The 27,329-nt window shown below is 41.4% G+C and overlaps 1 protein-coding gene across 1 annotated transcript in view; it reads right to left on the reverse strand.

The window, feature by feature from the left end:
- Window positions 1–365: 365 nt before the first annotated feature.
- Window positions 366–27,329, reverse strand: part of CHPF2 (chondroitin polymerizing factor 2) — a 730,161-nt gene continuing 703,197 nt past the window's right edge. The window contains exon 4 of the mRNA XM_044067571.1: window positions 366–5,325. Within this exon, the coding sequence (XP_043923506.1) occupies window positions 4,066–5,325 (1,260 nt within the window). The 3' untranslated portion in view covers window positions 366–4,065. The remainder of the gene's footprint in view (window positions 5,326–27,329) is intronic.

The following is a 27,329-nucleotide window of genomic DNA, read 5'->3' on the forward strand; positions in this document are numbered from 1 at the left end:
CATGCATTTCATTATGTTTCAAAGTCTTTAGTGTTACTGCTGAATTTGCTAAACAGGAACAAGAGTTGAGCCTAAACAGGAAGAGGAATTTGGATGTTATTCCCATTCCTGCTGTTTAACCAGTGTGTTCCGAAAGTAGTTCGGAGTTCGAACACTCTTTTTCAGCATGACATGCACTAGTTGGCCAAGATGTCTAACAATCACGCCTCCAAAATCTGGTTACGATAATACACAAGTACCTTTTTTTTTGTCAAATAAAATTTGCTCAGAAAAAATGCCCAGAAATTTCAGCCCAGGTTATCCAAACTGTTACATCTGCAGATTACTAAAGTGGGGTAGCTGTTAAGAGGCATTTTTCATATATATTTTATAACAGTTTACAAGATTTATTCATAGCAAATAACTTACTCATTTAAAATGTTATACTGCATAAATTAGTTGCTTCTTTTTTTAATCACACAGAGGCATTTTAGTTAAGGTATAACAGTTTTCCACAACATTTAGATTAGACAATATTTTATTACAATTTAGCACATTGTTTTAATGTTTTGTTTATAACACGACTGTGTAAACCATAACTGCCCTGCAAAATGCAACAAAGGTACCAATGTTATCCATGAACACCAATGCTATTCACTGATCCATAGTAACAAGTCTCAACTGCTGACTTATAAATTCTCTCAAATCGCAGCATTTAGCAGACTATCCATTCTGAATACTATATCAACAATTCGTTCACATAAGGTTCCTGCATACAAAATATTTAATGCCCAAACAGGAAGAAGTCTGTAACTAAAGCACACAGTGGGGAGTCAAGTAGTTACAGCATCATACATGTAACAGTAGGAAAAGGTCTGAACAGACAACTCTGCAAAAGGACACCAATGTAATCTGCAATGCCACGATGGTCATCTATGAAGGTAGGCAGTCCCTCTACTAGCAGGCTTTCAGGCAGGAATGTAAATCCTTCTTATTACATTGCTAGGCAGAACAATACTTTCACAAACTGCTACACAAATGACTATTAGAAATGGAGTCTGTGACTGAAGTTCAGGACTGAACTGATATTCCTGTGGGTCTTGATGATAAAAGCATAATAAAAGGAAGTACTAAAATGCACACATCAAACTATCTCATTCCCCCAAAGGGAGGACAAAGGTGTCAATACAGATCTCTGATTCTATAGATGTAACCGCAATACAGCATGGACTTATAATGGGGAAAACTGCATGCATTTTACTTTCATCTACTCATGTTACACAGGCAACAGCACATGAGGTAACAGCAAATGAAAAGACTGGGCAAGCAAAGGACTGGGAAGACAGTCAGAATGGCACCAGGCTAGACAGAGACCTCACTGCCCTTACAGAGAATAAATTACAAGGGTATATCAGCTGCCCTCCAACAGTCCTCAGAAATCTGATAGTGTGTTGGCTGGCCCCTTACATGAAAAAAATCTACAGAACTGCAGGAGTATTGGAAGACAGCAAGTGTGACACCTTGGGACAAGTGTTGGGGGGGGGGGGACTAGAGGCCTGCAAGTTGCCATTTAAGGAAAGTCAAGAGGGGAATGCTGGTAGTGTTTCTAGAGGGCAATAATGTCTGAAAGGCAGCAACCAGCAAAGCCTCATGGCTAGGAAGATTTGTCAATCAAACCTGATCTCATTTTATAACTGGTTTACAAGGGAAATAAATAGGAAGTACCATAAGACATGATCTACTTGGACTTCAGTAAGATCTTTAGTTCAAACTTAGACAGCAGGCTGGTAGGAAAACTGAAGGACATGGAGTGCCAAGACAAAGAAAATGTACTCATGCAAGGCTGAAACTGTAGGACAGAGAGAGCTGTAGCAAAAGACATGATGTCAGGAATTAGGAAAGTGACTGCTAGAGTAAATAAGTGGTCACTCCTGGGTCCAGTACTGTTCATTGTCTCTCACACATATCTAATGGAACATTCTGTGCCGATGACACAAATATAAATGCAACAGTGCAGGATGGAAAGAACAGTCTAGAGATACATTTTTGAAAAGACTGGTCAAAGGGGCAGCAGATGGCAGCAGAACTTCAGTGTAACCAAATATACAGTACCGGTCTTGGGTCTAAACAACCCTGGTAATAAATATCAGCTGATGGGCTGGAAATTACAACACAACAGAAAAAAAAAAGATCTGCGCGTGCTGAACACATCTGGTTAGGAACACTAGAAGCTGACTGAGAGGATAGTGGCAGCAAAAAAATGAATGCTGGGATGTATTCTTTAGTGTTAGAGACAATAGAAGCAGAGGTACACTTCCATGTTCCAAGGTTCTGGCCAGACAATACCTTGAAAGCTGTGTGCAGGTCGGCAAAGCCAAACAAAGACAAGAGCACCAGGCTGTTGCAAGCAATGCAAAGGAAGGACAACAAAATTATCCATGTGATGGAAGGGATATGAAGAGGGACTAGAGGAGCTAGGACTCTTGTCACCTGACTCTAGGAGGCACATGAGATGGTGACAGAGAGATAGAGATGATACTGGTACACATCACGTTAGGGAGATGTGAACAGATCAGGGTGCAAAGTCAGCAGACCGTAGGGAATAATTTACTCCCTAAAACTTCTAAAGTACTTCTTCACAGACAGGGTTTCAGAAGCCTGAAATCTGTAGTGGAGATAGAATCCATGGAAGCATTTAAGAGACATGGAGCAGGTAAAGAGTGTGGGAGGGAAAGCAGAAAGTTAAATTCCTTTAAAGGGCAGAGAACATTCACTTACTGTTTCATCTGCTCTTAAGCAGATGTTAATGCAGAGTCCATCTTTTGCAGCAGTACTCCAACGGGATCACCCCAGCCACGCATTTCCCATTCTCGCAAAGTTGAAACAAAGCAGAAGGTCAAAGGTAACAGTAACAATTAGACACAGTACCTCGTATATAAAAATATGGATGTGTTTTAAAACAAAGAATCTGTGGCAAGATGCAACATCAATGATCATATCTTTCTCTTGATATAAAGGTTTCCAGTTTTAGTTGCCCAACTACACATGTGAATCTATCCTCATCAGTATTCAATCTACGCTTGCAACACCTACTTAGTGGTCTGGATATTTAAACTTGCATAAACACCTCTCCCTCTGAGATCCAATTTCAGGATTACAGGAACAAGCACCAAGTATTAAAGTACACACAAGTTCCAAAACCACATAAGACACCACTATGAAGCACATTCCAGCCAATGGGCTAACAGATAAAAAAAGAAAAGATAAAGTCTAAATGATCAAAATCTGTGTTACTTTAGGTAGCTACCAGGTGTAAAATGTCCAACAGTGGTTTCATAAAAACAAAGTTTATTTGTTCAACAGCAACACTGATATTCAGCCGAGAAAAATGTTTGTAAGGCAAACACCTTAACCATTAGGCCACCCTCCTAACCCCATCGGTTCATAATGAACAGTGAAGGAGAAAGAAGGAACATCACTCAAATATACCTGGAAGTGACCTCCAGAAAACCCAGACTCAATGTGCAGTGTACCACATTAGAGTGAAAAGGAGGTAGTGTGACACAACTGTCTTAAGTGAGTATTGTCATACAACCAGTCTTCCTCCAGAAATATTGAAATCCTGCCATGGATTATATCCTAACAATGACTCCAAAGTACATCTTTACAACACTTCTGCATGGTGATGCAAATGCAAAACTTGTATCTGTCAAGGAGACAGCTACACCACTTTCATTCTAGGAAAGGCAATGGACTTGCCGAATGAAAGCTTTGGACATCCAAATAAAAGACTGCCAGCAGCCCTTTCAACTGCATATCTACCTTTCAACAAATATATGTACAAATGGAAAATAAAGTTCTAAATTTCCTGCAAGAACACATTTCCCAAAACAGTAACTGCTCATGCAGAACTGCTTATTGTTTATTACAGTTCTGGCAAAGAGAGAGATCTCGGAAGTTGACTCTTAACAGTATACAACATTTGTTAGTGAAAACCTCAAAACCCAAACTGGGGATCTGAGGTTTACAAATTATACTAAGGCTCATGACAGTAGGGACTGCATGTTCAGTGGAAGCTTGTTGGTTCTATGTACTGTTAGCCTGCTCCTGCTCAAACAGTGCCATAGCAAGGTGGGAGCGAGATGCTAAGCCTTCCAAATTGCTGAGAACACAGCGATGGTAAACTTCCTCACTAAACCTGGGGTTGCACTCCCGGCGGATGTACTTCTGCACCAGTGCTGGCTCCACTGCTCGAAAAACATGGAGGCTGGAATACTTGATAAAAATGTCATAAATCTCCATGCTTTCCAGCATCTCATCATTGTCCAGAATGTCAGCAGCCATTTTTGTCCGGGCAGTCATATAATCAGAGTTGTAAAAGCATGCCTCCTCAAAGGCATAGTGGTCAAAGTGGCCATCTCGTAGAGCCTCAGAGGTGGTAGAGGACTGTTGCTCCCTGTAAACAATGGCAGGATTGTACTCCTGAAAGTGAATGGGAAAGAAGACCTGCCAGTTGTTGATGGCATTCATTCGGCAGCGGTTGAGGAAATCTGTGTTTACCTCTGTCCAGATAGTAGAGATGAAAAACAGGGTATCGACTGGGTGTTTTTTGGAGATAATGTCCATAAGCTTGATTTGAGATGGGACCTCAGTCTTCACACTTATCCAGGGAAGCTTGACATCAGTATACCTTTTCTCAACTTCTGCTATCATTGACTTGACTCCAGCAAAGACATCGGTCTGACTAACCCGCTGGGCATCAACCATATCATATATGAAAAGGAATGTCAAAAGGACATTTTCATGTGTGTCCAGTGTATTCATTACATACATGTCAAGGAAATTTCCAACATAATCCTTATCATGTGCAGTCACTGGCAGGATTACCTGAACTCTTGTTGCTTCTGTTACATAAGGCATAGGTATAATTTCAACCTGACTGAGAGGGCGCAACAAGCTGACCCTTTTCTTGATTATTTGTCTGTGGCCTTTTTGAGTGAAGGCTTCTAGCACCAAGTCCAAAGTATATTCCATTCCCCGGGTGGGATCAAAACGCCGGTACCCATTCAACAACTGCCTCTTTTTAAATCGCAGCAGAGGCTGGTACTTTTCATTCATCTGTTCAACAGCCACTTCAACAATGTTGCCCACATCAGCCTTATCGATTCCTAGAAGTTCACATTTTGGTGAACCATCTACACAGGAATAGATGTGGTCCTCGGTAAAGTAATCCCAGTTTATGACCTCAAAGCGTGACTTAGGTTTAAAAGGAGGGTTAACACCTATGGGCCATGGTGTACCAGCTTTTCCATCTGGAGTTAGTAAACTGAGATTTCTTATTTGGATCTGTAGGAAAGGAAAGAGAAAAAATATTGAAACAAGTTACAAAAGGAAATCATAACACAAGGTATACTTAACATATAAAACAAGAAAAGCAGTATCACTCCTAGTACTATGGGAACATGAACTGAAGTAAAAATTCTTAAAAGTCTATCAAAGAAGCCCATCTACAGGACATAAGAATATTGTTCATAGGTTCATAGGTGTGTACTAGGCTAATGCCCTGAGATCAGATCATAAACTAATCTCACTGGAGGTCCTCATCCCGCCCCCACCTGAGATAAAAAAGACCACAGTGAAGAACTTCTCAAAAGCCGACTTCACACTTCTAAAGACTAGTGTGGTCTCTTTTAAGGCCCCTGAGCCGGCGGTAAACATTACTCAAGCCGCTGAATCACTTACAAATGCCTTCTACCAGCACCTACAGGACTGCATGGATCAGGCAATCCCAAACAAAACAAAGACTCTTTGTACCAAAGGCAAGCGTCCAGTCTGGTGGACCCCAGCCATAAACAAGCTCTACAACAAAAGGAGGAAGCTACTACAAGATAGAGCAAAATCCTTAAAAGGTAAGACACCTTTGATCATTATAAGTAAAAAACTAAGAGCTCTCATAAAATCATCCAAGGCATATTTTGAGAGAAAAATCACTAAGGACTCAAAAGACAATCATAAGGCCTTCTTTAGCTATGTTAGAAACCTGGGAGGAAACTCCCAGATATGCTCAGAATTAGTTCAAAATGATGTGAAAATTACTGAACCTACAGACATTGCCAATATACTGGCTGACAGGTTCAGTGCAAACTCCCCCCCCCTCCCCCCCAAAAGGAGAGATATCTATACCAAAGGATTGTAGCCCCCCCAAACATCTCTAACGCCCAGGTGAGAACTGCTCTCTCTAAGGCGAAAAACACAGCATCCATGGGACCGGATGGTGTCCCCGGCTGTGTGCTCCACGAACTCAATGAGGAATTAAACCCGCAGTTAGGACAGCTGTTTAATCTTAGCCTCACCTCAGGATACGTACCCAAGGAGTGGCGCACGGCAACTGTGGTCTCACTTCACAAAGGCGGTGCCTCCACCGACCCTGGAAATTACCGTCCCATCAGCTTGACAAGCCTGATCTGCAAAGCCATGGAGAGGATCATAATGGAACTCATAAATAAAGACATAGGGAACTTGCAGACTTTGGATCCAACCCAGTTTGGCTTTGTCAAAGGCAGATCATGCCTTTTAAACTTGGTTGACTTTTTCAAAACAGTCACCAAGGCCATTGATGAGGGAAAGGCAGTCCATACAGCCTACCTCGACCTGGCAAAGGCTTTCGACACAATACCCCACTCAGGTATCATTGAAAAACTCATCAGCCTAAATGTAAACCCATACATCACAAGATGCGTTGCAAACTGGCTAATTGACAGAACCCACAGGGTCAGAGTTGCTGGTGCCATGTCAGACTCAAAGCCTGTCACAAGTGGTGTCCCACAGGGCTCAGTCCTGGGCCCACTCTTGTTCGGCATCTACTTTTCTGAAGTACAAGCAAACACAGGAGGGTTATGGCTGACAAAGTTTGCAGATGACTGCAAACTGGGCGCCATAGTCGAAAACACATCTGACACAGATATCCTTCAGAAGGGGCTCACAGAAACGGATAACTGGTGTCAGAGCCATGGCCTAAAGTTAAACGCCAAGAAATGCATAGTCATACCCTTCGGGAAAAACAAGGTTACCCCTAGCTACCATACAGGTGGCAATCCACTGAGCACAGAAGAAGTTATCAGGGATCTGGGGACCCAGGTTGACAGTAACCTTTCGTTTGACACTCACGTTGCTAAAGTAGTTAGGAAGACCTTCTACATTGCCCACCTGATCATGAAGGGATTCACATCTAGATCAAGGGAGGTCATCGTCCCCCTGTACTCATCACTCATCAGACCAATGATTGAGTACAATGCCCCATTCGGAATGTATCTGACCCGACACCTGCAGCAGCTGGAAAGGCCCCAAAAGCTCCTCACCAAAAGGATAAAGGGTCTCAAAAATATATCTTATGCTGCCCGACTGAAAGAACTCCAGCTCTATTCAGTCGCTTACCGCTTGCTCAGAGGTGACCTGTGCCTGACATACAAGGCCATGTCAAACCCAGATTTAATGAACATGCTTCACCTCAAAAAATCTAGATCCCTCAGAACTACAAGGGCGGGAGACTTAAACCTTGACACGGTTATTAATAGGACGTGCTGGAGGGACAGATTCATCACCCAGAGACTCCCTATGCTGTGGAGCAAAATCCCGGTACATGTGAGGCAGAGCACCTCGCTGGCCGTGTTCAAGAGAAATCTTGACCAATGGATGGGAGATCGAAGATATACCCTAGGGATTACCTCAGTGTCACTGCTTGACAGAGGCACAGCAAAATAATGGGCATAGTTTTCTTCAAACTAAAGGGGTGGCGAAAGCCACAAAAACTCTGGGCTAGGCTTGTAAATGCCCTTGGGCGGATAGCCTAGTATGAACCTATGAACCTATATAAGCCTAGCCCAAGAATATTCCCTGACATCATGCCGCCCAAAGTTAGTTCCCAGTGCCCCTGTCAGGCAAGGCCACTGAAATGATCCCCGGGGTGAACTTCCTATTGCCCATCCACTCATCAAGATTTCTCTTAAAGAGGGCCAGTGAAGTGCTCTGCTTGATGTGAATGAGAAGTTTGTTCCAGAGCATGGGAAGTCTTTGGGTTAGGAACCTGTCCCTCCAGCATGTTCTGTTTATTGTGATAATGAGGTTTAGGTCCCTGGAGCGTGTGGCACAAAGAGATTGGGATTTCTTTAGGTGTAGCACATCTAGCAGCTCTGGGTCAGACATGGCTTTGTAGGTCAAGCAGATATCGCCTCTAAGTAGGTGATAAGAGACAGAGTTTAGCTGGAGCTTTTTTGAGTCTGTCCATATATGGCATGTGTCTAAGGCCTAAGATCCTCTTAGTGAGGAATTTTTGTGGCCTTTCCAGCTGTTGTAGGTGTCTAGTGAGTGAGGTACATACCAAATGAGGCGTTGTATTCTAATAATAGGTCTAATGAGGGACGAGTAGAGAGAGATTATGACCTCTTTCTTCCTGGATGAGAAACCTTTTGTAATGAGATGAGCCACATAGAAGGACTCTCTGATTACAGTGGCAATGTGGTTATCAAAGGAGAGGTTGCTGTCAACCTGTGTCCCAAGGTCTCTTATCACACCTTCGGTGTTTAGTGGACTACCGCCTATGTAGTAGTTCATGGGCACCAAATTTTTCCCAAAGGGAATGACAATGCACTTTTTGGCATTGAGCTTAAGGCCATGGTTCTGGCACCAGTCATTGGCATCAGTGAGGCCTTTTTGTAGAATGTCTACATCACTTGGAGAATCAATAATGGCTATCAGTTTGCAATCATCTGTGAACTTGGTCAGCCAGAGTCCCTTTGTGTTGGCTTGAACTTCAGAGAAATAGATGCCAAACAGGAGAGGACCTAGAACCGATCCCTGTGAGACACCACTTGTAACTGGTCAGTAGTCAGATTGGGATTCCACTACTTTCACAGTGTGGGTTGTATCAGTGAGCCAATTGGCAACCCATCTTATGACATAGGGGTTTATGCCTACTATAGTGAGTCTATCTATGATTCCTGAGTGAGGGATGATGTTGAAGGCCTTGGCAAGATCTACGTAGGCTGTGTGAACTATCTTGCCCTCATCCACAGCTCTGGTGACAGACTCGAAGAAGTCTATCAGGTTGAGCAGGCATGACCTACCTTTCACAAACCCAAACTGCGTGGGGTCCAGAGTTTGAACTATGTTCTTATTTATAAGGTCCATGATGATGCACTCCATAGCCTTACATGTCAGACTCATCAGGCTAATGGGGCGATAGTTCCCAGGGTCTGTATTCGCTCCCCCTTTGTGGAGTAGGATGACCATAGCAGTGCGCTATTCAGTAGGAACAAAGCCTAAAATGAGGCTGTGATTGAACAGGGTACTCAGGTGTGGTGCCAGTTCACTTTGTAATTCATGTAGAACACAGCCAGGGATATTATCAGGTCCCATGGAAGCTGTATTCTTGGCTTTGGACAGTGCGTTTTTTACCTTTGTAGCTGTGATAATACGGACTTGGCATTCCTCAGGTATTGTGACAGGCCCTTTAGGGGATGAAAGGGGGGGGGGGTAAGGTTCACACTGAAGCTGTCGGCCAATATGTTGGCAACATCAGTTGGTTCTGTATATGTATTGCCATTTTGCTGTAACTCAGAGCAGATCTGAGTATTGCCATGTAGATTCTTGACATAACTATAGAATGCCTTGTGGTTGTCTTTACAATCTGCAGCAATTTTGTTTTCGTAGCTAGCTTTAGAAGATTTGATGATGGATCTCAGTTTTTTGCTGCGGCTGACAAGAGAATATTTCCAATCTTGGGACTTCATCCTTTTCTGCAACAGTTGTTTCCTTCTGCTGTAGAATTTGTTTATGGTGGGGGACTACCAGATTGGTTTCCTTTTTTTGGAGGACAGCGTCTTGGTTCTGTTTGGTATGGCCCATTCCATGCACTTGTGTATGTGCTCATACAGTGCACTGGTGTATGATTCAGTCATGCACCTATTTTGCATCTGCATGGATGTTGTGAAGTTAGCCACCTCTGTTTTTAGAAGTCCAAAATTGGCTTTGGATAGGTTTTTTTACAGTGGTTTCCTTTGGGGAGGTGAGGATGGAATGTGGATATCCATGGTGATTAGCTTGTGGTCAGATCTGACCAGGGAGGAGTTGATTACTGGTGTAGAGCAACAGTCGCCCATGTTAGTAATGACCAGGTCAAGGATGTTTCTACCCGTGGTGAGGGTAAGAATGAGTTGGTCCAGTGTGTTGGAATTAATGAATTCCAGAAAACGTTGAGCAAGTGTGTTGGTACATGAGTAATTTTCCCAGTTAATGGAGGGGTAGTCAAAGTTTCCCAGTATAAGGGTATTGGGTTGTACCCTAATATTTTCCAGTGTGTTTAGGAATGTGGAGTGGGAGTCTTGGGACATGGTGCAGGATCTATAGCAGGCTGCAACCTAGACTGCAGTTTTACCCAGTGTTAGTTGTACCTGAAGTATCTCTGATGTGTTAAGTTGGGCTACTAGTCTGGTGGTGTGCATATCCTTTATGAATATGGAGACACCACTGCCTTTAATGCTTCGGTCCAGGTTTACGAGTCGAAAGGTGTGGTATGAATTATAGCCTGGTAGTGCTGGGGTACTCTCCGGTGTCTTGAACCAGGTCTTGGTCACTGCACAGATGTTGATGTTTTCCATTTTAAGGAGTTCTTCGAGCGAGTGTACTTTGAAATTTAGACTTTTAGCATTGAGTAGCATAACCCTCAGATTTTGTTTGCTTGTAGCTGTTACGGTGGTAAGTTTGTCTTCAGGACATTGCCTAAAAAAGCACTATAGGGGTGGCAAGAGCCTTGGCCAGTATCCAGAATTCCTGGAGTGACAAGTGCAGGCCATTTCTGGCAAAGCATCTAGGTCTGTCGATCATGTCATCCCAGGCAGACAGATACTGGATCCCCTTAGAATGACACAAGAAACTTAGCCAATTGTTGAAGTCGATCATTTTCTGCTTGTACTGTGGCTTCATTCTGGGTGATGGTAGGATGCTACTCTGAGCTAGGGTCATACCTTCCTGGGCTACAAGATCCGAGAGCTCCTCTATGTCTCTTTTCATGTAGTCCAGGGAGGTACATCTCAGGTCATTCACACCAACATGGACAATGACAGAGTCATATTTGTACCTGTTGTGGAGTGACCTAAGTGCGTGCATTATATGGCGGATCCTGGCACCCGACAGGCAGCTGACCGTAACTTTCCCCTTATTCAACCTAGTGAGTGGAACATCAATGTGCCTTACTACTGAGTCACCTATGACTAGTGTATTGGGTAACTTGTTTGGCCTTATGGGCTTTGGTTGAGTGGCACACTGCTTATGTGAGCTATGTGTCTCATGGTTTGTGCTGGGATGTGGTGGTTGCTTGCATTTCTGCCTCAGAGGTCTCTGTTGTTTGCGTAGATTTTTATTCAGAGACTTTGCAAAAGTAGGTGCGCGTTTTGCGTTACTATAGTGGGGTTGTGGTGGTGTATGTTCTAGAGGGCTGTGTGTTGAATGTGGTGTTGTGCAGGTGTTAACTTTCTCCTCTTGACTGGCTAATCCAGTCTTGACTGGAGAGTGCTTGGCTTCCAATTTGGCTATATATGTGCATCTCTCACAAGTCATAGTGTTGGAAGGTAAGAGAAGAGGGTTCCTGTGTACATGAGGCAGTTACTACATTGTCTCAGGGTGCCCAAGTTCACCAGGTTGACAGGAAAAAGCACAGGGAAATGACCTTTAGACATGCCTGGATACGAGCTCAATATATTAAGTACTGAAGCCTTTTACAGGGAAAGACAAGTTCCAAAGACAAGTGCACCATTTTTTTCTGACTTTATCAGACAACATAAAATTTTCATTGGCTCAAATCAGAACTCAGATGGCTTCTCATAACTAATATTGCCACAAACCTTTTTTTAACTTATTAAGCATGTTGAGTGAACTATAACAAACACAAATCCTCATCTCTAAAATGTTAGATAACAATGATGATGCTGACAAAAGCAGAGGACAAAGTACTCTTAGAAGTAAAAATTATTGTTAGATGAAAACTCTTTAGGGAAAAGGAGAGAAGCAGGAGAAGGTACCTTTTTGAGACAGTTAACTTTCAGAAAGGATTTGAGGTGAACATGATCAGAAAAAGTATGTGAAAGTGAAGAGTGTGGGATATCACTGCTAAGGCCTAAAGGTGGTGAAGTCTTTGCTAGGTAACACGTTAACGGAAAAAGGTCAGAAGTGAGTTTTGAATACACTGTGACCACAAAAACATGGAGTGGGATGCAAATTCAAATAAATGGGCAAAAGTATAACATTAGTTTACATATGGTGGGTTGTAAATCAGTGATGTGTGTAGTAGGCAGTAAATGAAGAGAGACAGCCAGCATGCTAGATAGAGTGCAACACAAGGATGTTCTCAGAAAAGAAACAGGAGGACAAAACGACAACACATTTTACTAACTAGGATTTGGATCTTGTTAGTGTTGTGTAAGAAGACAGATAGAGGCAACAGAATGCACTTTGGTTAGCATGGATCTGGTGGGAAGAATAACCACTCTGGAAATGGAGAGATGAGTAAAAGAGAAGTCAGTGTGACATCAGGGAAATTGGGATCATATTAAAGAAATAGCATTAAATGGAAATTGTTTTTGTCAGTAAAAGAAAACTAGGATAAAACCAGAGACATAGTAACTTCAGTGACAAAACTGGTTCATTCACTAATTCATGTTCTACTAAAAAGGTTACCCGATTCAGGGACACGAGTGAGTTGAAGCCTGTTCTGGCAAGCAAGAGCCGCAATGTACTGAACCAGTCCTGGTTCATTCAGGTATGCACACCACATGCACACCTGCAGCAATTCAAAGGATCACCAAATCACCTATCAACATTTTTTGATGATATGGAAATGAACCCAAGAACTATGCAAACACAGGAAGGCAAGCAGGCTCCACAGAGAAAGCACCCCAGATGGGAACGTCACTGGACAAACAAGCACAATGAAGCAGAGACACTAATCACTGCAACACTGTGCACCTCAGACTGTTTCAGTGGAGCTATATTAACACCAGACAGGAGAGCACAAATTGAAACTGTCTCAAATTCTGAGCAACATAAATTTGGTTATAGGAATGTTATAGGAAAACATTACTACAAAGTATGTTTGTAACAGCCATACATGCAGAGTAAACTGTGGAGCTGATTTCAGAGGAATTGGGAGATTTTTATTTTTTTTTTTTTTTGTTCCCTTTATCCCTGCTGTCTGTCACTTGTTATCTGCATCCTTGCTAATCAAGCTATTCATTTCCCATCACTAGGTGAGGATTGACTGGTAGGGGCCATCATTTAGACAGCCACTGGGGCAATTTCAGTTTTTTTTTTTTTTTTAAATGTCTTAGCTCACATGTACTCCTGGCAAACTAGCAGGGGCATCCAATATACTGATCATAGAGGAAATACCCTCACTTCCATAAAGAGCCTTTCCCCTCCCACCAAAGTAGGAGCAGTAGCCTCTTCAGTCTCCACCAGGGAGCTCACACTGCCTAATGTGCCCCAAAAGCAATCATTCCTCCCTAGCCCCCAGGAGAGGTGAGTGGGCCAAGCCTCCTCACCCCCCCTTGCCTGGCTCTTCCATTGATAAGGTCGCTCATCTTTCCCCATTCGCCTGTGTTGCAGGGGCAGAACTATATCCCTCTGCACCACAGGTCACTGCATAACTAGAGATGTTGTAAGGATGCTGCATTTTGAAACCAGTTGCACGACTCATTTCTAAGCCTCTTTTCAGTTTGGTTACATACAAAAGGTGCATATCAAGCAGTCTTTATTTATTTACTTATTTGTTAACTTGGTGGTTAACTTATTTACTAATTTGTGAACTTAGTGGTTTCTTTCAGCCATGGCCCGGGCAAAAACACAACAGAATTAAAATACTTTATTATGAACACAATGAATACGAGAAAGATACAATGACAGATATGTACCATGAAGAAAAGTAACAATACCAATAACGTCAAATACATATCAATCAAGAACATAGTAAACACTACAAAATGCAAGAGCAGCAATGTAGTGAAAAGATTTTTAGTTTTCAAACAGAGAAAATCTGATGAAAATAAAGACTGAAACCTAAATGAAGCACCAATTATTCTGTAGGAACTGCTAGAAAAAACACACGAGTGACAGACTCAAACAAGTGAGTAAACAAAATTAAATGATACATGACAAATGCACACAAAGAAGAAAACTAACAAATAATTTTAGTTTGCAAACAAGACAAAAGACATATGACGAAAATAAAGACTGAAACCTAAATTTAGGCTACTACTATTTTGTATTTCAAATAACTGTATATTTTCACTTATGACAGTTAATTTTAAGTTTCTGTTTAACTTGGAGCTTTTCACCCTGGGCCTCCACTGAAAAAGGTTTATAACCCAGTTGGACTATCCTGGTAAACAAATGTAAAAATAAATGAAGCACCAATTATTCTGTAGGAATTAAATAATACTCTTGTATATGGGTGCTGTGCTGCTCTTCCACTTTTTACTTCAGTATCCTGGGACTTTTCTTGATGTTATGCACCTGCTTATGGGACTTTTATTCCCACGCATACACAGTGCATCAGTGTTGAGTAAAGGAAGAAACAGAGAAAGGAAGATCTCCATTGCTTTTTTTTTTTTTTGTTTTTAAATACAAAAAATGAAATCTGGAGATTTTCAATGTACCGTTGAGATGGGACAGAAAAAAATATATGGATAATCAGGTACGTTCCTCTAGTTTTGCTGCGGTGGTGGTGCTGCGGTAGCGTTGTTGCCTCACAGTTAGAAGTTGCCAGTTCGATTCTCAGTTAGAGCGTCTTCTGTGTAGCGACATGCGTGAATGGGTGTTCCTTCGTTGAAGGTTGTGCATTAGGCCTGGCAAGCCAGAAAGTAAAAATCTACTGCCAATCATTAGCGGACCGGAGTTCCGCTGTGGTGACCCCTAACTGGGAAAAGCTGAAAGACACAAACAAACAAACCTGATTATCCTTGCATTTTTATTTGTCCTGTCTGTCTCATTCTTTTGAAGTCTCTGGTTTTTGAAAGGTTTTTTTTTTTTTTTTACAATTATAAAAAAAAGTAGTTTCCTTAGCATATATTAATAGAAGAAAATCCAGGCGACCGGACTTTCTTCCATTGGTACACTGGTATATGCTCGATTTACAATGGGCACGCTGGTTGGGCTATCCAATCAGAATGCTTGTTTTGGAATGTGAATGGCCAGTCATTGTATAATATAGTAGTAATCACAGGAGACATGTATCGATATGTAACATGTTATATTTAATGTAAATAGGGGTACTGCATCTGACTCTCTGCAAGCATTCAGAAGAATTATTACACTGTAGTACAGCATATCAGCTTCTGGAAACAAATAACACATTCTTTCTTTTTTTTTCCCTTTGAGGGATAAGGTTTGTAAACGAGGACATAATGAGTCCAGGCTAAGGGAGAATAAGTAACAGGTACTATACAGTCAGAAGAACTTAGAGGTGATTAGCTAATGGTACAGTAGTTAAGGTAACAGCCTATGTGAATACATACAGAAAAGGGAAATTTAGAAAAAGTTATAGCATATTGTGGACCTTTGGAAGGCATAAAATCAGTTTGGATTAACTGCAATTCAGAATAATCTATTACATGCTTCCTATAATCTGATAAATCACAAGCATGGGTCTAAAATGACTCCAATAAAGCTAATTACTGCCTTCTAGCAGCAGGTGGTTACAGCTGGCTGGTGCAATCTTTTTTACTAAAAAGAAAAGTGTGACTTTTTACAATAAGGACACGCAACTTTTGTGACCTAAATGGGAAGCTTTCTGATTAGTGTAGGGTATTAAATGGGATGAGGAAATTAAAAATGAGTGAGGATCAGTATAGAGAAATTAAAAGCAAGCAAGCAAGGCTACAAATGACAACTGTATAAGTAAACGTACTGTAACAGTACATGTTGTAGTGGCCTAAGCTATTTGGGTCCTATGGCCTCGCAACCTGCCAGATTTCAAAGCTTTTGAGCACCTTCCACAAGCTCTGTCTGGAGCTCAAGAGAAGCTCCAGTATAAAGGCAGAGCACAAATCTTTTTCAGAGCATTTTTGGATAGAATTAAGGGAGGCAAGAGCTTATAAACAATAATGCCAGAAAAGAAAAACAATAAACTATACGCACAAGGTTTTATATATAAATAAACCGTCAAACTCACTTTCGCGAAAGTCTACTTTGTCAAAAATGCACTTTCGCGAAACACACAATAACGGAAAAAACCCCCACAAAACAATAAAAAAAAATACAAAACAAAACACAATCACATTTATGCAGGGGGACAAGCCCCCTGCATCCCCACACCCCCTTTTTAAATTTATGAACTCCAAGATCGCACTACAGTGGGGAAAAGGATATATTCCCCTATCCCCACTATAACACGATTTGGCGAATCAGCTTTCGCAAAAGTGCACTTTCGATGTATTGTACTTTTGAGAAGTGGGCTCGGCCTTCTGTTTCTCAATGAAATGTACTTTCGACAAACAGAATGAGACCCGTATATATATATATATATATATATATATATATATATATATATCCACACCCTACTAAAATAAAAGGAAAGATATGTGTAATATAAAGGGGGATTTGGGAAGGGGCAGCTACTGCAACAATGATGTTTAACTATACAACTGTATTAGGTTCAAGATCACTGTTGCAGTAGTCTAAGCTATTTAAATAGGTTACCATTGCTTATAAAATAAGAAGGAAATAATTCAATGAATTAAGAATACAGGAGCCCCTGGAGAATAGTCCTAGTAAAGCCTGCTTTGGACATTGAAAAGAAATCTAGTTTGCAGTGCTTTGTAAATGTATGCAATGAGGACTAGGCTGCTCCCTCAAGAATATTTCTAGAGTCCACATCTTTCCAGAAAGCCACCAAAGAAGACAAAGCCCTTGTGGAATGGGCAGTAACCCTTCCTGGAAGTGGCTTACTATGGTGAGTGTAACAAAAGGCAATAGTCCGAGACAAACATCTGGAAATAGTTTGCTTTGACACTGGTTGTCCTTTCTTCCTACCCTCATACGAAACACACAGCTGACTGGCTTTCATGAATGGTTGAGTTTTGTCTAGGTAGTATACAAGCTGCCTGCAGACATCTAGAGAATGAGGAGTCATTTCTCCCTTGTTCTAAGGTTCAGGAAAGAAGCCTGGGACATTAAAAGTCTGGCTTAAAGTAAACTCCAAGATGACTGCACACTGATCAAAAGCATATCATTACATCTCCTAGTGTAAAACAGAAACTGAGGAAAAAAAGAGTGCCGATGAAAATGCTTATTTGGTAAAATTCAGTTACTGGCTAGTAAATACACTGCCTGGATTCCAGCAAAGAAGAAATTTGAAAAAAACATGAAAGAAAATCAACCAGAAAAGGTAAAGAGAAAACACTGCCTGCGGAGGATTCGGCAGCTGTTCAACAAACAGCAGTTCATGCTTCAGCTTTGGTTCAAGAGATGGTTTCCTGTAACAGTGAAAAAAATAAATCAAATGTACTCAAAGGTGATCAATATAAATGAAACACTGAAGGAATGTATCAATACAAACAACAAAAATCTGGAAAGTAGAAGATTTAACTAACCATTCAGATGAACTGATAAAACTGAAAAAAAAAATCGGAGACTGACATGAAGAAAAAAGTTGGCTGAATATGAGGTTTCTCAAGATGAACTGTTTAAAAATAGAGTTAGCAAACAGAGCTTTCAGGGAAAACCTGAGATTTTCTGTTGTACAAAGAAACTGGAAGGAACAGACTGTATTAATTTTATGAAAGCACAAATAAGCAACTAAACTGGTGTTTCTCAGCAGAACTTGTTAACTGAAATGGTACATCAATTATATGTTCCAAACTTGGCCATAAGAAGGCAGCTATGACCTATATTAGTAAAGATGCAATCATACCTGCAGAAAGAGTTGATCCTGACAAAAATGTGGCAAAAAGGCAAAGTACTAAACATTTGAAACAGCAGTGCATTTGTAGAAAATTATTATTCACTGTACACCAAGCAGAAGAGAAGCAAATCCATCCCAACAATCAGCTGTATTCAGCTGTCTTCAAAGTGTTTTTTTCCTGGGGGATCAAAGTAATTTTTGATGCAGACTTCCAAGATGGCTGAACCTTGAGTAACAGCTTAATTCTGGCTCTCCCAGTCTGAAAACAGAAACTTACCAGAGAAAGCCAGTGGACCTAGATTCCCAGGTAAATTTCAGTATTTGACTAGTAAGTGCACTGCCTAGATGCCAGGAAAAAAGAAATATGAAGGACCTGGAGGAAAATCAACTACACAAGTTGAGGGGAAAAAACAGAGATCGGGAAGAGTAATGCAATTGTTCAGAAAGAAGCAGTGCACGTTCTAGACATGACTTCCAGTAACCTGAAGGAAAGTATTAAGCAGCTGCACACATACCTGGTTAAAATAAACACCAATGGAGTATATCAGCGCAAACAATAAAAAGCTGGGAAAATGGAAGAAACTTTCAAATTATATTCAGATAAGGTGACAGAACTGCAAAACTCAGAGTGTGAAATGAAGAAAAGAAGAAAAAGATGGCTGAAAATGAGACTGCACAAGCAGAGATGTTTCAAAAAATAATAGAATTAGAGGACACCGTATGTAGAGAAAACCTGAGATTTTCTGCTGTACCAGAAAAGGTAGAAGGGACAGACTGCATTAATTTTAAGAAAGTACAAATAAGCAACTGGACTGGTATTCCATAACAGGAATTGTTAATTTGAAGGGCACATGTGCACTCTCCAAACCTGGCTATGAGAAAACAACCTAGACCTTTAATATTAAAAATGCAATCTTACCAGCAGAAGGAGTTGATTCTGTCAAAACTGTGGCAGAAGGACAAAAGTACTAAAAGTGGGAGACAGCAGAGTGCTTGTGGAGAATGACTACTCACAGCACATCACACAGAAGAGGAATAATTGATTCCATTATATGGGGAATGCCAAGACGCAGGCACAAGATTCAAACTGCTGTACCCAGCTACCCTCAAAATATTTTTCCCAAGAGGAACAGAAACATTTTTTGATGAAGTATATACTACGGAAGAAATACAAAAGTTTGTCCAAAAAAGTGTGCAGTGAAACAGAAGGAGATTTTGCTTCTTGTTCTTCTGGTAATAAAGAGCACAGAGAGACTGTGTCAGTGAAACCTTTCCTAGTGTTTCAATGGAAAATAATTGAGACGGAAAAAAGCACAGAAGTTGACTGGAAGAATCAAGACTGCACTGGAAATGAAGCAGAGACAGGGTTTGGGAGCTGGAGATGAACAAGAATAGAACAAAAGAATCTGGAAATATTGGACTTTCTTGGATGGGACTCTAAAGCATGTGTCCTGCTTCATGTCATTAATGTTTGGAGACTAAAATCAGTAACCTGGAAATTGACAAATGTGGGATTACAAAGCAATAATTATATTTGTGAAACAGGACAGAACAAGAAAATCTGGAAATACTGGACTTGTTTGGACTTTGTTAAACTTCTATGGAACTCTAAAGCACATGCCCTATTTCATGTCATTAATGTTCCGAAAAATACACAGGAGAGGGAAGAGCAGTGAGAGAGTTAACTGTAAGTACAATTGTTTTTCTTAACAGTATTACTTAAGTGGTGGATGATTTTCTCTGCATGTCATAAAGTACAGTTTTTTCAGTTATTTTTAAGTGTAATGAGGATACTAATGTAAATAGGTGCTTCTGTTTATTCTTTTTGTTTCTTTCTCCCTTCTTCTCTGTTTCTCCTTGTTTAGTTTTAAGAAATGTAGCCACTGCAATGTAAAACAAAAAAGGGGGATCTGGTTAAAATAACATGACAAAAGAAAAACTAGTGTGCTTTTTCTCGTTCTTGCATAGGGGAATGACTGTGTTAATGCCTTTAGCTTAATATAGTAATACATTTTCACAGAAAGCAAGCAAATGAAAACAAATATTGATTATATGTCTTTTTCTAGTAAACAATCATGTATCTGGTGCTCGTGTCACTAGCAGACCATCTGATAAAGAGAAATGACTTGGAGAAAATGTTTTCTGAAAGCATTCAAGTGTTTCCCCAGCTGGGAGAGATATAAAGGTAAGGCAAAACCAGACAGCACTTAATAGAATCACAGGTTCTACCATGTGTCTTAGCATGGGTAAGCTTTCTTTCTGTTTAGCTTCAGTCTGTGCGTATGGCTGTCAGTTTGGAACTTATGTTCCTATTAAGGGAAGCAAGACTTCAATATTTGAAGATGTACATAGTTTTGTGTGTTATTATTAAGTTAGTAGGTTTTAGGGGGTATTGGGGGGAGTATTTTTATTTGAGAATTTTCAATAAAACAAAAAGGTCTGCAAGATGTGACATAGGCTCAAATGGAGATGGCAAGAAACAATTGTATAAAAGATTAACCTGACATGTTTATGTCTATAATGGCTAAAAGAAAGGCAAAAGTGATACCAAAATTGATAGATATGGATCAATATTGTTTTTTGGAGGGGAGGCAAACGTTTAACATAAACATAGCAGTGATGATCTAGAGGGAAGCAGAATATAAGAAAATACCACTGTTACTGGTGGGTCTTGATGTAAAGAAAGCATTTGACAGAGTTAGTTGGGATTTTATGAGCAGTGGAATGGAAGCTTTTGCATTCCCTGATAAAATTATACAGTTGATTAGGAGGATATAATGAAGGATCAGAGGTGAAAATTAAAGTGGGTGGGGTCCTCTCTGATAATCTCTGATTGAGCAGAGGAACCAGGCGGGTTTGTCCTCTCTCCCCTTTGTTACTTGCATTATATTTAGAACCAGTGGCAAAGAAAATACGGGACTCAGAAATTCAAGGATATAATTGGTATGGTAGTCAAGAAAAGCTAGCTCTATTTGCAGATGATATTATTTTATACCTGACAAAACCAGAAAGGGACATTACACTGCTGTGGAACACATTGAGACAGTTTCAAAGCATTTTGGGGATATAAAATTAATGAAACAAAAACAAAAGCAATAGCGGTAAAGTATGTACCTACATGCAAATTGATTCAGCAATGTCCATACATATGGGGACAAGATAAAATAAACTACTTAGGAGTATGGATTAAAACATGATACTGTTGTGGCAGCTAAGGATATGTGGGAAGGGACTAAACAAAAGATAATACAAAAACTGAGAAAATGAAAGCTCTGTTATATGGACATTGATAGCACGATACAAGCAGTTAAAATGTTTTTAGTCCCTTTAGTCTTATACACTGGTTAGGCATATTTTTATCAACCAGAGGAGAAGTGGTGGATAGCAATTAATAAAGAAGCAAAAATACCAAGGCTATTCCACCACAAAGAGGAGGTATCTCAAATGGCCCAATAGCAAGATAGCACTCACAAAAGCAATCTTAAAACTTCTTTATTCCTTAGAAAATGACAGTATAAAAGATGAGCACTTTTGATCTAAGCCTTCATCAGATCTTCTTAACAAAAACATCCAAACTTTACTTAAATTCTAATAAGTAGCCAATCAAATTGCACAGTGTACATAATAATGGTTCATCTCCCAGGCCCATGCTTACACTTAAGGATATCAGAACTTGTCAGAGATTTGGGATGCATGGCTAGGCTTAAAAAGGTCCTTGTGTTCATTAGCCTAGTAAACACCTATAAACCAGTCATATGTGGAATAGAAATAACCAATCATAAATTGAATGAAGAAGATACAGTCCAATCATAGATTGGATAAAAACATGGTCTTCTAATTTGTGAACCACATTAGGTTTAAATAGGTTCTTCCCTCATTTAATATTCTCAAAAACATTGCTTAGTGAACCATAAAGGTGAACGAATAAAACTATATAGTCATATCTTGATCAAAAACATAGTTTTGTGCAAATAAAATATGAAACCTAAGCTTTGCCATTGAGTAATGCTCGTTCAGAAACTACAATAAATAAAGACATGGTAATAAATCTTGATGGCTAATTTAAACCTAAAAGTTCCAGTGGGCGAAAGACCCTGGATCCAAATATTTAACATTATTTAAACCCTTGGGTATACCATTTTCAAGCCAAAAAGCCGAGGACCTGGCCCAATCAACATTTGTAAAATAATATTGGGGCCAATAAAAATTAAGATAAAAAGCTAATCTAACTCATCATTCTGTATTAATTCATCCAATCAAAACTTATAATCATATCCAATGAAAACTGCAATAGAAGATTCTTAACCAATCAAAAGAAATCACTGGAAAACTTGCCAGTATTACCATTAGCCTATATACATATAAAATATTATTCTACGTGTGTAAATAGGAGGCATGTTCAATGTTATTTAAAGCGTCCATTATTTATAGGCCAAAGCGTCACCTTTTCAACATCTAAAAATTTTCAAATTTTCGTGAGGCAATAACCTCACATTTATTTAACCATTTGTAGAGATATCTCCTCCCTAATTTTGATCAGTACCTTGGGAATAAGAGGCAGAGGAGAGAGCACTTACACAAAGAGGGAGTTCCAGGGGAAGGTCAAGGCATCCACCTTCCATGCTATGAGTTGATACTCTCTGGTACAGAACTTTTGCAGGTGGTGGTTGAGGTGCGAAGCAAAGAGATCCACCTCCAGAGTCCCCCACTCCTGAGTGATTTGCAAAAGATTTCCCTGTGGAGCTGCCATTCATGGGGGTCCAGTAAGTTTCCGCCTAGGTGGTCTGCCAGGGTGTTGTTGACCCCTGGTAGATATTGGACAATTAGGTGTAGACCCATGGAGACGACTGTCAGTCAGAGGTTCATGGCTAGCCTGCACAGAGGGTAAAATTGCCCCCCCCCCCCATTTGTTGATATACCACATTACTGTGGTGCTGTCTGTTTGTATAAGGAGAACCCTGGCCTGAGATAGGATTTGAAGGATGTCAGAGCCTTTCGTACTGCCATCATTTCTTTCTGATTGACGTGTAAGGGAAGGTGCTGGGCATCCCAAGACCTTGGGTGCACCTGCCTGCTAGGTGTGTGCCCCAAGCAATGTCTAAGGTGTCGGTGGTGATGGTCTGGCTGGTAGGGCGGAGGATGAAGGGAAGACCCTTGTTCTTGGCACAGGCCTCTGTCCACCAGAGAAACTTGGCCTTTATGCATGGGATCAGAGGGAGAGAGGTCTCTAGAGACTGAGAGTACTGATACCAAAGGTTCTTTAGGTACCACTGAAGTTTTCTCATGTGAAGACTGGCCAGAGGAATTAGAAGGATGCAAGATGCCATGTGTCCCAGGGCTTGCAGGAACTTCCTCGCAGTGAGGTAACTTCTGGAAGCCAGCTGGGTAAAGTAGAGAGGCAGGAAGTTCTGCTTTTCTGGGGATAGGAAACATTTGGGATGCTGTGTCTAGCAGAGCTCCCAAGAAAATGATCTTCCAGGTGGGAGTTTGCTTTGATTTCTTCTCGTTGATGGTGAACCCTAGGGAAGTTAGGAGGGATTTGACAAAGAGAAGGTCCGAGAGCAGCTTTTCTGTGCACTCTGCCTGAATGAGGCAGTCATCCAGGTGAGGGTAAATCTGTATATTTTTCTGTCTGCAAAATGCTATGGCCGGGGATAAGCATTTGGTGAATACTCTGGGTGCAGCAGATAAGCCAAAGGGCAGTGCAGAGAACTGAAAGTGTTGTGATCCTGCTCTGAAGCGCAGGAATTTCCTATTGGATTCCCTTATGGGGATGTGGAGGTAGGCATCTTTTAGGCACTAGCCAAGCATTTTTTGTTAGCATAGGCAGCAGCTGTTGCAAAGATAGCATTCTGAATCTGTGGACCACTAAGGAGGTGTTCAGAATGGATAGATCCAGGATGGGGTGCCAAGTGCTTTCTTTTCTGGGAACAAAGATTAGTCTGGAATAAAAGCCTTTGCCTGTTTGATCTGAGGGGACAGGTTCTACTGCCCCCTGGAATATGAGAGTATGAACCTGTTTCAATGCCTCTGCCCACTGATATGGAGGTAAGTCAGGGTACCCTCTTGGAATTGGGAGTTCACTGAAAAAATAATTTGTATCCCTGAAAAATTATCTTTAAGACCCATTTGTCCTTTGTTACAGAAAGCCAATTTTCTTTGAAGAGGGAGAGCCTTCCTCCTAGCTTTTGGTGAGTGAAGGGAGGGTGGGGAGGGGGTCATTGTGAGTTTTTGCCATAGAAGGGAGGGTGGGGGGGATCATTGTGAGTTTTTGCCATAGAAGGGTGGCTTAGAACTCCCTGCTTTTGGGGCAGAAGTGGTCCACTGTTTGCTTCTCTGCTGGCCCTGGGATAGAGGCCTGGATGGTCTGTCCCTGCGGGGCTTACCTTGGCCCTGTCTGCTAGGTGCAGGGAAGGGCCAGTGCTTAGAGGAAAAGTTCCTGCTGAACCTGGGAGGTTGAACCTGAAATAAATCTTTTACGTTTTGCATAGATTTTGATTTGTCTTCCATCTTTTTAAGCACCTCTTCTGCTTTTACTCCAAACAAGTGCTCCTTATCCAGGGGTGCATCAAAAAGTTTAGACTTAACATGATCAGGGAGAGGTTGTTCCTTCAGCCATGCATGTCTCCTAATGACAGATCCTGAAACTGCTGTCTTGCTAGAGGCTTCTAGGGCGTCATATCACAGTGTAATGAGTGTTTGGCCACTTGACAATCAGAGTGCAGTAAATCTGCTAACTCGTTTGAACTGGCACAGTCAGAAAAGGTAGAAATCATTTGTTTTAATAGTTCCAAAGTGTGTTGCTGATATTTTAACATATGGAACTGACAACTGAGTGCTCTGATAGCTAAGCTTGCAGAGGTGTATACTTTTTTACCCTATCGGTCCAGAGCTCTGGAGTCCTAGTCAGAAGAATATGATTCCTGGCAAAACTTTTAGTTATGTACTCACCATAACTTCAGATGTTTGGGATCCATCTGGCCTACATTCTGACTGATGGGTTCGGAGCCGACCCTCGGCTCCGACTCGGCACGCTTATGCCAAAGAACGAAGTCTCTTATTGGCTGAGCTTACTATATCCCAGGATGCACCACTACCAGTCCCCCAGATCTAGTTTGTCCGCATACATGCACACACGCATGCACTGCTTATATAACACTGACAGATGATACAAGATAAAACAGTAGAACTCAAACCGTTCAATCTCTTCTGATCTCCAAGGCAGGGGGAAGGAGGGTGGGTATTAGGAATGTAGGCCAGATGGATCCCAAACACCTGAAGTTATGGTGAGTACATAACTAAAAGATGTTATGTGATCCTATCTCGCCTACATTCTTTCTGATGGGACAGCGTCCCTAGCACCTAAATCCTGGGTGGCTCACTGGAAAACACTCCTGAGTACCGTGGAACCAAATGATGCTCGTCCTTTAGATGCCACATCCAATTTATAGTGGGAAATGAAAGTGTGCGGGTTGGACCAAGTAGCCGCAGCACAAATCTCAGAAATAGCGAGCTTGGAATGGAATACAATAGAGGTAGCCATAGCTCTAGTGGAGTGAGCTTTGACAGAAGTTGTAAGTTGTTTATTTGAAGAGGAATAAGCCTGAGTTATGCAATCTCTGATCCATTTGGCAATAGTAGCTTTAGTGATGGTTTTACCCAGTTTATTATCTGAAAAGGACACAAACAATTGATCTGTTTTTCGAATTTGTTGAGTCCTATCTAGATAGAAGCGCAATTGCCTGTGAACATCCAATGTATGGAAGGTGTATTCCGCTTTGTTTGAAAATTTTGGAAAGAAAACTGGTAGCTCTAAAGACTGTTGGAGACAGAGATTGGAACAAACTTTTGGGACAAAAGATGGATTAGGCCTAAGTGATACTCTATCCTTGTGAAAAATCAAGTACGGTGGTTTGATAGATAGGGCTTGAAGTTCTGAAACTCTTCTTGCAGAGGTAATTGCAATTAAGAAGGCAGTTTTCCAAGACAGATATTTCAAATCACATGTAGCAGCCGGTTCAAAGGGGGAAGATGTTAAGGCACGAAGTACCAAATCAAGATCCCACGGAGGCAGGATGGAAAACTGGGGTCTTAAAAGCACAGCACCTTTCATGAAAGTTTTACATAATCTGCTGCTCATCAACGGTGGGTCTATGGAATCGTGAAATTTGGAGATAGCTGCTAGTTGGACTTTAATAGTAGAGATTGAAGATCCTTGATTAAACATGGATGTTAAAAATTTCAAGACCTCTGGTATCGGGGCAGTAATAGGGTCTAAGCCTCTGAGTTGTGCCCAGATAGCAAACCTCTTCCACTTACTGTGATACAATTTCTTAGTGGTGGGTTTGTGGGCTGAAGATAAAATGTGAATAACTTCCGGGTCCAAGGTGTGATTTCTGACTATAGTCGGAAGAGGAGGAGCCAAGCTGTTAATTTCAAAGTGTGAAGGGACTGGTGCTGTTGTCCCCACTGATGAACCAGAAGGTCCGGAATTAGATCCAAGAACCAAGGACCGTCCAGGGTATATTTCTGTAGGTAGGGGAACCATACCTGACGAGGCCAGTACGGAGCAATTAGAATCATTGTGGACCCCAATTGGGAAGCTTTCTGGATGACTTTGGGGAGGAGTGGAATCGGAGGGAAAGCATAAAGCAGTCCTGTTGGCCAAGGTTGGACTAGAGCATCCGTAGCTGTCTCCCCTTGATGCGGGGTCAAGGAAAAGAACCTTTTGCACTTCGTGTTTCGTGGTGTTGCAAACAGGTCGCAGCACGGAATCCCCACCTTTGAAAATCTGAGCTGCTACTGTTTGCTCAGAGACCACTCGTGAGGAGAGAGAATAGTCCTGCTCAGTCTGTCTGCTAATACATTGGATTTGCCTGGAATGTGGGTCGCTACCAGGAAGCGCTTGGTAGCCACTGCCCATTCCCACACCCTCATGGCCTCTCTGCAAAGGTGGTAAGATCTGTTACCCCCCTGTTTGTTTAGATACCAGACCACCGACATGTTGTCTGTGTGGATGGCGATAATGCCTTGAGGGAGAAACTTGTGGAGGGCTTGTAGGGACAGAAGTACAGCCCTCATTTCCAACACATTGATATGGAGAAATGTTTCGTTTGGAAGCCAAGAACCCTGAACTGACCTGCCCAGACAATGCCCCGTCTGGGAGGCATCCGCTGTCACGGTGGCCGCCGGAGGGGGTATAACAAAGGGTCTTCCCTGATTCAGATTGGATGGCAGAAGCCACCAGCGGAGGTCCTGTTTGCACGTTTCTGTAATCAGTATGTGATGATTGAGGGGGAGATCCTGAAAAGACCATTGTGTCGATAATAGCCACTGGAGAATCCTCATGTGCAACCTTGCCAGAGGAACTAGGAGAACCGTGGCAGACATTGAACCTAAA

This window comes from Protopterus annectens, chromosome 3.part1 (assembly GCF_019279795.1).
Source record: "Protopterus annectens isolate FY-2018-M chromosome 3.part1, PAN1.0, whole genome shotgun sequence".
Taxonomy (NCBI): Eukaryota; Metazoa; Chordata; order Ceratodontiformes; family Protopteridae; genus Protopterus; species Protopterus annectens.